The sequence below is a fragment of the Ictalurus punctatus genome, chromosome 9 (assembly GCF_001660625.3).
Source record: "Ictalurus punctatus breed USDA103 chromosome 9, Coco_2.0, whole genome shotgun sequence".
Lineage (NCBI taxonomy): Eukaryota > Metazoa > Chordata > Actinopteri > Siluriformes > Ictaluridae > Ictalurus > Ictalurus punctatus.
In genome coordinates this window covers 17898358-17910690 of record NC_030424.2, presented here as the reverse complement: position 1 = coordinate 17910690, position 12333 = coordinate 17898358, and the positions used below count along the sequence as shown (strand labels likewise).

General features: G+C 37.7%; 1 protein-coding gene across 3 annotated transcripts in view; it reads right to left on the bottom strand.

Moving 5' to 3' along the window:
* Positions 1–12333, bottom strand: part of LOC108269480 (neuronal PAS domain-containing protein 3) — a 253602-nt gene that overhangs the window by 7994 nt on the left and 233275 nt on the right. For all 3 annotated transcript variants that reach the window (XM_017475393.3, XM_017475394.3, XM_017475395.3), the window contains exons 7-9: positions 9151–9269; positions 6034–6227; positions 5090–5196 (exon numbers count right to left, since the gene is read on the bottom strand). In XM_017475393.3, the coding sequence (XP_017330882.1) occupies positions 5090–5196; positions 6034–6227; positions 9151–9269 (420 nt within the window). The remainder of the gene's footprint in view (positions 1–5089; positions 5197–6033; positions 6228–9150; positions 9270–12333) is intronic.

Sequence of the window (12333 nt, the reverse complement as noted above, 5' to 3'; positions counted from 1 at the left end):
ATTTTTTAACCCCTTTCACTTACACTGCTATTAAATCAATCAGGACCTGTTTGCGCTATTGATTTAGTGGTAATGAAGCCGCCCCTTCATTCTCTCTCTCTCTCTTTCTCTCTCTCACTCTCTCTCTCTCTCTCTCTCTCTCTCTCTCTCAGAGTCATCTCTGCAGCCTTTTGAGGCATTAAAAGGAATACGGCATCTTTAATCTAGCTGTTCTCTCCTGAAGCCTCAGGCTAGCCTGGAGGATGGGCTCTCTCTCTCTCTCTCTCTCTCTCTCTCTCTCTCCATCGCTCTCTCTCTATGCTAGGCCTCTGTCCTTCACTTCCGTTTAATCACTTGGATACATTCCATAATAGCAGCTACCTTTCAGATACCCTTTACCCAACATGGCCCCCATTCACAGCGGGAGAGGCAGGGGGAGTCATTGTCACATAAAAGCAAGTCATTTACACCCGTGAAATTGCTTTATGGAAAAGTCCTTGCAGTCCATTGGGGTATTATCGTAAAGACAAGCCTTTTATGAATGAGTGGGAAAGGCATTGGAAAAAGACTCCTGGCTAGAGGCTGGGTTACTGGGCTGGGTAGTGTTTTGTGTTGTTTGTAGTGTTTTACTGGAAATGGCTCTTGGCCTGACCTCACCCCGAGCTACAGAAATGACTACATGAATGTTCTCTTAAGGAAAAAATGCATGCTATGAACAAATCAAGGTGATTATCTTCGAAATCTATTATATTGAGAACGACAAACCTGTATCCTGAAACATATGATTGAACAAATTTACTGAATGTTATCAATAAAATAGAATAAGAAATTGGACAAAGTCATCTGCACAGAGATGTCCTGATGTTTTTGTTTTTTCAGTACAGGACAGTAAACAGCTTTATAACACTTTTATACATTTACCTGTTTTGAATCTGTTAATAAAGGAAATTGCTATATTCTTGGGTGTGTGTATCAGGTGTATTTTTCTGTGTTGTTGCAGACGGTGGAGTCTGTCTTTAAGCTCAATAAGCAGTGAGGGGAGTCTTTCATTAAAGTCAGTTTGAACTAGTCTACAGAGAGCAGCTCTATGAGTCTGCCTTCAGGCACACAGCTTCCCTCTCTTGGGGGTTCCGCACACTTTTCTCAGCTATCTCTTCCCGTCCCCCATCCTCTGTCTAGGCTGGTAAAAAAATACACACACACACACACACACACACACACACACAAGCACACACGCAGACAGAGCATTTACACAGTGCGTACGATGCTTAGCTGTGTAGCGGAACGCTTTTGTTAATTTATGGTGTGTTGCTCCTGATCCGCGGCTGACACAGGTGAGGTCAGCTCTGTCACATTACATTTCTGCAGATAGCAAACATCTGCTTACATCAAATTACTCCAGTCCAAGCTCATCCAGCCGCTTTCGTTTCGTAACCGAAAATTGTATAGAACAAATGCGACAAGAATGTGTGGGAATGAAAGAAAAAAACTGTCAGCAAGCCCAGTAAGACGAACATGTAATAAGCAACGTATAATAATATACATGTCTGGCAATGATTATACGAGCACACTGATAATGTGTGTAGACTGCTTTTGTCTTCAGCGCACCTCCGAGACTGTTATGTACGTTTAAAACTTCAAGAGAAAAATTGGACATGAACAGGAGAGGAACAGCCACCTTGTCATGTTGAATAGTTGGGAGAAGGCAGTTTGGGTTGAAGGTTTTCTTTGACTATCTCAGAAGAAGAAGGAAAAAAATCAATATCTATGCAGCAAAAAAAAGAAGAAGAGATGGCTCAGTAACATTCATTCAGCACAGGATTTAGTTATAAGCGGTGTATTGATGGTAACCCTACTGCAAATATCAGATTTTCTGAGAGCTCTAAAAACTATAAAATTATTTTTAAAAAATTGTATAATTATTTCGTCTGTTAAACTACTACATTTAAATATTTATTCATCTTCTTCAGCAAGCTCCCAAAAATTCAAACCAATTCTTTTGTTTCTGGCATTTCCCCCTCATATTTATGTATTCATGCAAGGTGTCGCAATATTGCTAACACTGAAAGCAGTGAGAGATATTTGTAGTGTAACACCAGTCAGTCTGCTAGTGTGTGTGTGTGTGTGTGTGTGTGTGTGTGTGTGTGTGTGTGTGTTAGAGCTGGCTGCTCTATTGAGGCAGGATGGGCAAAGAGGTTAGTGCAGAGACCCACGCTCTCTCATTTCCCTTACTCCAGCTGATCTGATGGCCTTGCTTGACCTGATGTCATTCTCTGATTGGCAATCAGCAGAGCAGCGGCTGCACTTGGAATGGCTGCCGCTTCTTCAGCACACACTCCCAGCGCGGCTTGATGAGCCCTTCATACGAACAGTGATGACAGTGATGATCATAGCCATTAACTGTGTCAAACTAAGCTGGAATGGTCAGTGAGGTTATACATGCTGAGTGTTCTTTAAGTGAGTAAAAACTTTCTTGGCAATTAAGTTCTGGGTTCATTTTATTATTTTGATCAAAATGTGCAAAATAGTCTGGAGTTAAAACGTGATTAATTGTATTATTTTGGCCACTTAGCTTCAACTAGCTAAGGTGTGAAGTAACCTATCTTCTGGAAGTTTCTGTATACGGCACTAATTCATATACATTCTTATGAATTCAGTGTTGCGCAAACACTACGATATTTCTACCGACAGGTGACTTCTGATTTGTAGTAAATCTGCAATTAAACTGATTTCTCTGTGAGCAGTTGCTGTTTTTTCCATAACACAATAAAATGTGAAGCGAAATACAGTAAGACTTCCCCTCATCAACTTTGCAGCTGGCCCTTGCCATTGCTTCCACTTTTATGTTAATTGTCCGTATTGTAATGTGTAATAGATGGTTAGACAGACAGGGACAGCTGGAGATTTGTGGTTCTGGGCCACCCTCAGCCTTCTAACTCTCTCATCAATGCACTCCTCTCTGCTTTCTCTCTGCTGGGTTTCAAATCAAGGCCTAATGGACCCAATCTGGTGGCTTTTTAAGGCAAAGGGACACTGCAGTGCAGCAGTAATTGCACTCTAATTCAGTTGAACTTGCAATATCTAATCAGACAGCTCCAAATTCACCCAACAGCCCCAAGGACACTCGTCCTCCTCCACAAACACCTAATAAAGTGAGGGATTTATCCCCCCACCCGCGTGCCTCATCCCTCACTACTTAAATAATGGCAACTTGCCTGCTGCCGAGGCAAGCGTGCATTTACTGTATGAAACGCTACGCTGCTCTCAATGACGTTTTGAATTTCTGCCATGACGTGCAGGCGAGAGGAGAGTACAGGAAAAAAGTGCCTGCCAAAACACACTTAACAGATGATTTAGGATATTCAAAAAGCATGGTCGCACCTCCAGGCAGTCAGTGGCCCTCCTGCCGAGAACGATGAAAGTAAAGCGCGCCAAAGGTTGTGGAGTCTTTAAAGAGTTTTCCTGTGGGGTATTTGCCAAGATAAACACTTCATGGTGTAAAGGTGTGATCAAAATGCACTGGGTGTATAAGGAGAAGTGCAGATTAACCTGAGAGGAGCACTAACACACACACACACACATACATACACACACCAGAAACTGGTAGAGTTCTTCAGCCCCTTCCTGTCCTGACTGGCCCGTCATCATGTTTTTTGAGGAATGGAAACAGTAGGTGAAGATAAGTCATAATTTGTGAATATTCTTATTTAAATGACCACTTTTTAGATTCTGCTACAGCAGATGTTTAAAAGTTAATCATTTGTGTCCTGTTGAAGTGGAATCATGGTCTGAAGATAACATTCAATATCGGGATAGAGATATGTAAGTTAGTTGCTTTAGTCTGTTTAACTGAAGAATGCTTAAACTTTGTGGTACAACAATACGTTGGCTGATGAAATTGAAGCTATATATATATATATATATATATATATATATATATATATATATATATATATATATATATATATATATATATATATAAACTGGCACTTCAGTATATATGATGGGTATTAGTCCGTGTAAGAAACTGGAAAGAAATCTTTGGAAAACGCCTGCTTTCCGAGATTAATTCAGGCTACAGTAAAACGTTTATGTGAGGATGTCTAATATAACGTTAAAGTGTTTAAATATTGGTCACGTCATGGCTCCTTAGCTAAATTTACTATCCTTAGGTAAATGCCACATCTGTCCATTATTATCTTGTAAAGTTTGTTTATGGGAGTAAAAACTTTTAATACTCATGCAAAACACTTAATGGCAGCCAATACAGTCAGGAATGCACATAAATTACTGAAAGACACAGTAGCCTACAGTATCACTGGTAATGTCATGTTCAAGGAAGGATTACATAGAGCTTATAAAAGAGAATGCAAGAAAGTAATGATTCCATAACTATAAGCTAAAACTGGGAATTTTGTTTACTTGATGTTCGAAGTGTCAATTCTTAATTTTTTTTTTATTATTATTGTTCATTTATATAAAAAAAAAAGCTGATCTGTTGCAATGGTTATATTTAATAGGTCTAACAAAATCTAATGATAAATCTAGTATTGGCATTGTAATTATAATATATAATATAATAATATAAACAATATAATCCAGAATATAACCATAGAACACAATTTTATACCCAGTCTGAATCAAAACTCGCTGATATTTAACTACAATGTAAAAATGACCCCATGCTCAGGGGGAACGCAGTGTGGTAATGATTCCCTTCTTTCATTTCCATAATTTGTAATTAATTTATATGTTTTTTCCAATACTTTTTCTGTCAATTCTTTTTTGAAGAACAGTCTAATCCCAGAGGAAGTTTTTTTTTTGTAATCAGAGCTACATGACAGCATTCCATAAAGAAATTAAGCTTTCCAGCTACTTATTACCGCTTGTTACATTGACGTGACTAGACTGTATTAAAATGGCCATGGAAAATATCGCTTCTGTTTTTTCATGACTCTCAGCTGACGGTGACTTTGAGCAGATACTGTTGTGCTCTAGTAGAGCATATAAATAGTGCAGGCATTCATACAAACTCTGTTCAAATAAAATCAGCAGAAAATATTTATGAATGATAATATTGTTTCCATTCACAATGCATGTGGTTACTTACAGTCTAAATGGCTGTGCCGAATGCCCTCCACGTCCTCGGCATGAATAAACTGATAACATCTTTTTCCTATGATGTCCACAGGTGTCAGGTCCATGTAGTCGCTAATTCTGGAGGGGAATGAAAATGTGTAATTCAATATGTATTTGTTATGGTGTTACACCAAGGTATTACATCAGATCAGTCAGAGGATCTTTATTGAAACATGTGCATGCAGTAAAGAATCCATGCTTTCCAAATTCTCAAGTGAATTAATAATGCTTGTACCTTAATCTCTACCTATAATTAATACAAATCTAATTAAAGCAGAACTAACACATATTAAATCAGATATTTTGCTCATGTATTATGTGCTGTATGTTTTTTGAATGCTATTCACTATGTCCTTGCAGGTGCACAGTAAGCACTGGGACACTCAGTTGGACTGCTTACAGAATAAGCTGGACTCTTAGAGGGTAAGACTGCGATCGAACGCCATGTTAAAAAAAGAGATTTGAAATGATGATAACTATGCAATAGACTTGGCCAGATGCCATTGCCTCATAAATATGTTAAGTGAAGGGAGCAGTAAAAAATTCAGCAGCCATTGGGGTGACTTTAATCCTCGAGACATAAATAAAACTAATAAAACTAATAAGACATTTCCTTTCAAGCCAGACCAAATTAGGATGTCCTCATTTTGCAGAACAGAAATGGCTTTGATAGTAACAGAGGTTTTGAAAGTAAAAATGAGTCTTTCTGGGCTGAGTTTCAAAAGAAAGATAGATGTGGCAGGAGCAAATATCAGGCACAGCACACATGGTTAAACAAGAAATTAAGCAACTGATGGAGATGAATAATGCAATGTTTTGAATGCTCCTTTTTTTTTCGTTGATAAATGTCTAAATCAACACCTCATCAGTCTTAATGACATTGATCTTGCACTTCAGAAGGAAGAAGACCGTTACCTATTTTCACAGTAGACAATGTTGAGGTCCATGTTGACCCGCGTGACGAACATCTGGCAGTCAATGCGAACTTCGTTAATGGTGGGGGGAGGGAGGGCATGAGCCACCACCACCATGCCCATAATCTGATTGGGCACTGTGCGATTGTGCGTTAGTGCCATTCTTATCCTCAGTCTGCCCGTGATGTGGATCACCTTAGAGAAAACAGAGAGATGGAGCAGAGTATAGCAAAGTCCACAAGTGCATAACGTTAAATATATGTGCTTTGTCTATGAGCAGCCACACTCAAATATTGGGAAGGGAGCTCTTACTGTGAGTAATAATGCTACATTTTATGACTAGCCTGGACACAAACAAGACCATATCAACCTGCCAGCTGTTATTAAGGTTCTTCTTCCACCTGGGAAGACCCCATCGCTGGGGGACAGACCAAAACCAAGGACTGAGTGACTGCCACGTTAATGAAAACAAGTTCACTCCTGCGCCTGGATTTGGAGCTGGAACGCACTAATCCTCTAACACTCGAGAAATCAAAGGCTATCACATATTAGGGTGCAATTAACTGAGTTTCTAACGTCCTAATCAATTTTATTCCAGTTGGAACTTCATTAACTCTCTCTCTCTCTCTCTCTCTCTCTCTCTCTCTCTCTATATATATATATATATATATATATATATATATATATATATATGTGTGTGTGTGTGTGTGTGTGTGTGTGTGTGTATGTACATACATATTATATTTTATAAATCACACTAAATATTTGTTAGACTTTTTTTTCATTTTGTTTACTTTGTTTTTTTTAATGCATTATGTTGTAAGCTTTAACTGTTTCAAATCACACTATAGTCCACAAGCTTTATTTAGGATTTCCTGTAAAGCAGAAATTAAACTGAGCGAAACTCCATAGGTATTGCATTCAGAGCACTGGGCTAGACAGATGTGTTACCTTGTCTGCTCTCTGTATAAACAGTTGACTATTTGTTTCCCTGCAGATAACAGCATTACTGTGTGTCTGGGTTATTGACTGTGGGGGACTGATGTTATTTGTCTTTTTTCAATATGTCATGACTGGATGTTCAAAGCCATGCTATATTGGAAATATACAACACATATTGCTGAAATGCAAACAGAAATCCTCTCATGTTGTAATATATTGTAGAGACCATCATATAAAAGGATATATAGTCAAATGCTTAATTTATGTCAATCATTTTATTGTGTTGTGAGACATGATTGGAATTTGTTTTATGAAATGCTCATATCCAGTCAGAATTTTTAATATTTAAAGGGTGTCTCTGTAGCTGTTGAATATTATAATACAAAAAAAAAAAAATTGAGGGTAGCCTGGCTCCAAGACGGATGTTGTGTGCTTGAGGATGAATTGGCACAAGATTGCGGTGTGGAGCTGGTGTTCAGCTGGTCTGTATTCGTCTGGAGTTGGTGTGGATGAGACTGAGGGATTGGCATGTAGAGACACTTAACACAAATGTTGCCAGCCTTCAATAAGACATCACAGCACAATGCCAGAAACAGAAAATGTCTAATTACCAGCTGATATCAAACCCACATGCATCGCCTCATAAACTGTGCAGCACTCCAGAGAGGAGATTTAGCGAGATACACACTAAAGCACACAGTTTTTCACAAAGACGCAGACCCTTTCAATAAATAAACATTCAAATGTATTAAATATATACAAAATGGAAATGATCCTTTTAGAAGCCCAAAGCCAGGGGCATCAAAAAAGTTAGTTTGAAAATACAACTTTTGAAGTAATTGCCACAAAGAGAGTGTCGGCAGTGAATTGCTGCAGGAGTGCTCTTGGCAAGAACATCATAAGCCCTGGCAAAACATTAAATATGCTCAGGCTGCTAAATGCAAACTGACGCGGCAAGGGCTTGCCATGGCTGCTGTGAGAGGCAGGCGCATAGCATATCTCAATTTAATACAAGCCAACATAACAAAGGGATCAATTTTTATAATTCATGGTTCAGCACACAATGCACTCTCCTTCTCCCCCGTCTCTCTCTCGCCCCCCCCCCCCCCCCCCCCCAACTCCCCATTTGGTGAATATAGAGGAGATATACATAAGAAATAAGATTCATCTGTTCCTAGGCATTCTCTAGAGTGCTTTTGAAATGTGATACAGCACAAATAATGACGTGGAGCTTTTACATGAGTGCATTAAATGAGATGAATCCTGAGATATGCTGAAAAAGGAGATGGGCTTAAGCTGGAGAGAAATTCACTTTGATTTGACCTCCAGAGTGAAGAGGGGATATAAGCAGCCACGATGTGCCGTGCATTTCGCCTCTCTGACTCCTGTCTGTCGCCTAATGCTGGCATGCCATATGCAAAATTCATAAGTTTCTATTATGTAACAACGTGAGGGTTAACTTAATTCAGAATAAATGTACTAAGAGTCCTTGTGTGACTCATAACATAGGCACATTTATGATTGCGAATATTTATGCAGTGGGGTAGCTTCCTGCGTATTTGCATCAAATCCATGTCCGGACAAACGCTGAAGCCACAGAGGGGGGATGAGAAGCTCAGGAGGGAGATAGCTGTCTCTCCATCTATCATTCACATGTATATCCTACTTTCATAGAGATCTCAACACAAAATTCACAGAGTAAAGATAAAACTGTAAGGCATGAGATGTTAAAACACACACACCACTTCAATTATGCTCAAACCAAAGAGTAATCAAATAGGTGTTTTAATTTCTTATGCACAAGGTCTCTGATTGGTGGGATTAAAGCCTGAAGAACAAGCCTCTATTAAACATTCTGTGCTTAATTTTGTAGAAAGTATTTCAAATGAACAAATCAATTAGCACATGTACTGATAAAAATGAATGAAAGACACAACTCAGAGCTCCTTCTAGTCTGCAGGCCAAAATGTGAGACTCGCTTGTGTAAAATCCATCAGCATATCCCAAAACAACTCTAATCAAATAAGCCACAGAAGCTGTCAGCACGGCGAACGTAATATATTCAGCCAAACGTCCGCTACACACTGTATTACCACACACAGGGGAGCTGTGATTGAGTGCAAGGAGATTTAGCTGCTCAACTGAAGAGCGAGAAGGCCCCGGGACTCAGCGTTACCTTGTAGCCGGAGGACTTGATGTGGACGCCTCTCTTAGTCAACGTGGACTTCATTCGTATGAAGAAGGAACGCTCCAACGTGTTATCTGGAGAGAGGTGACTCGGACTGCTGGACTCCACTGCAGGAGGAAACACAACAGGGGAAAAAAAATCCAATTACTTTACATTACTTGTCCAATATGGTAGTGTGCAGTTAAACCCTGGAGAGGAGACGATATTAAACAGTCCTGCTGGGTGAGATGGCTTGTAAGAAGTCCTCATTGAATTTCTATCATCTAGAGTTGGATGTTTAATGGAAGAGCACAACCTAATGAGGAAATACAAAAATGTCAATAGAACTTTGACAGTGTTTTAATTATGCCCTCTAAAAGCAACAACAGTTGCCTGTTCCAGTGCGATAACTGCTTTAAAGGCTTCATGATACTGTACAAACACATCTCATAAAGCTAGCATGACATACATCTCTAATAAACAGATTACGTTTGAGTTTAATGTCAAAATACAAACACTAAATCCTAAGTTGTAAATATTTTGCTCAAGCCAACTGACAGCTAATACCCAGAATACACAGTCATTTTATTGGTTGATTTATAAAAGCATGTTCAGCTGACAAGGTGCAACTTTCTTAAGTAACCTTTATTTTTATAATTTAACATTACAATTTTCACAATTTTCCAGTTACCTCAATGTAGTTCAGCCAAGACATCAATGGTGTCTTTCTTTAGTTTTATATCAGAGCTACAAGGCTAAGTGAAGGAAGTCTGTATTATAAAATCTTTTCCATAAACATATCAATTTCTCAATGCCTATTCTGTTTAGGACACAGTTTGACGTACTGTCATCTCTAGAAATTAATAAACCTAACCTTTATGGAAGCAGCTCTCTTGAACAAATGGATTTCCCCCCTGTTTTTGCCCTCCCCAGGCTCATCCCTTGAAAGTTTAAAGACAAAATTGGACCAGAAATAGAAATAGTGTGCATTATAATACAGTTCCATTGTGAACTTAAATCTGTGTATAAAGACAAATTATTAATGATGTTGTATTTATTATATAGTATATAATATTATTATGTATGCCATTATATATGACGCAAGTAGAAGTATTTTCGGAATATTTTCAGATATGTTGAGATAAACTTATTACTTATTAGCTACATTAGCTTCTTCGAAATTCTGATTAATGTAACTTTGTGCACATCTGAACCTTAGACACTTATACAGTAGGTTCACTTTAACAGTATTTCTAATTTAATTAACAACATCACCATGACAAAGTTTTTTTTTTTCCTCAGATGAAGGCTCACAGTGTTAACAATGAGACATTTCCATATTCAGACTGAAACACTCTGCATATCAGACAGAGAGCTCAGGAGACAGAACACAAGCGTTTGGACAGAACTGGGAGACTTGTGTGGAATAAGATTACTAAGGAGCCACAAGGAGAAACCCCATTGCACACTATATGACAAAAGTGTAGTTGCATTGCTTTAGAAATAGAGACTCTCAGAGAGAGAGAGCGAGAGAGCGAGAGAGAGAGAGAAAGAGAGAGAGAGAGGGGGAGAACACAGTTTCTCTCTCAGTTTCTTACACTTACAACATGGCAATGGTCTCTTTTTCTTTTTTGCTCTGGCTCTTTCTTGCTCTCTGAAAGGGGAGAAATGCTCTCTTTCTGGTGAATCTGTTTGCTCTCTCTGTTCCTGACTGAGGAGGAATGCCATCTCTCTCTCTCTCTCTCTCTTATATGAAGCTACGATTCTCTCTCCTTCTGAGGACGTGAATTAAATGACATTTAAAATCTAACTAGTCCTTTATCACTCTGGGGAAAAGGCAGAGCCATGTTATATTTAGTCATTTCATTTCTTCTGATTAAATATGAATTACTATGAAATTTTTCTCATCATCTAACACAGCGGAATATGCCAACTGCTTTTTAATACACTACATAAGCACAAACTTCAGCTCTAAGAGTTTAATTCGCCTCTCTAATCCAATCACATCAACCTTATTTCTCTTATCAGAGATTCCCATTTTGAATTAAATGAGCTCATTAGTTTTAATCAAAGGCAGAGAGATCAAAACTTACACTTAAATGCTTTAGATCAGAGCTGTCAGTCAAGCGTAGAGTTCTATTGGACTAAAACACAAGATCAGAAGCCCTTAGAACTCTGCATTTTCATTAGGCATGTGGCAGGCTTAAAGAAATACAGCGTTCTTTCTTTGACATTATGTGAAGCAGAGAGGTCATTTACAACATGCCCTCTAAGAGCGCTCACTGTAGGTATTGGCTGGAATATGAATTATATGAATTATAATTTTTTTGGTAGTAAAGCACCTGAAGATGCAGCTCTTACGAGAGGGTCTGATGAACAATGTGAAAAGATCATCAACTTGAAGTGTTTATGTAGCTATCATCATCATATAATAATAATATTAATAATAATAATAATAATAATAATAATTATTATTATTATTATTGCCCTTTTAACCTAAGACTGTGTACCTCACAGTTACTCATTCTGCTATTATTATTATTATTATTATTATTTTTTTTTATTATTATTGCCCTTTTAACCTAAGACTCTGTACCTCACAGTCACTCACGCTGCTATTATTATTATTATTGTTATTATTATTATTTTATTATTATTATTATTATTATTGCCCTTTTAACCTAAGACTCTGTACCTCACAGTCACTCACGCTGCTATTATTATTATTATTATCATTATTATTATTATTATTATTGCCCTTTTAACCTAAGACTGTGTACCTCACAGTTACTCATTCTGCTATTATTATTATTATTATTATTTTTTTTTTATTATTATTGCCCTTTTAACCTAAGACTCTGTACCTCACAGTCACTCACGCTGCTATTATTATTATTATTATCATTATTATTATTATTATTATTATTATTATTATTATTATTATTATTATTGCCCTTTTAACCTAAGACTCTGTACCTCACAGTCACTCACGCTGCTATTATTATTATTATTATTATTATTATTATTATTATTATTGCCCTTTTAACCTAAGACTGTGTACCTCACAGTCACTCATGCTGCTATTATTATTATTATTATTATTATTATTATTGCCCTTTTAACCTAAGACTCTGTACCTCACAGTCACTCACGCTGCTATTATTATTATTATTATTATTATTATTATTATTG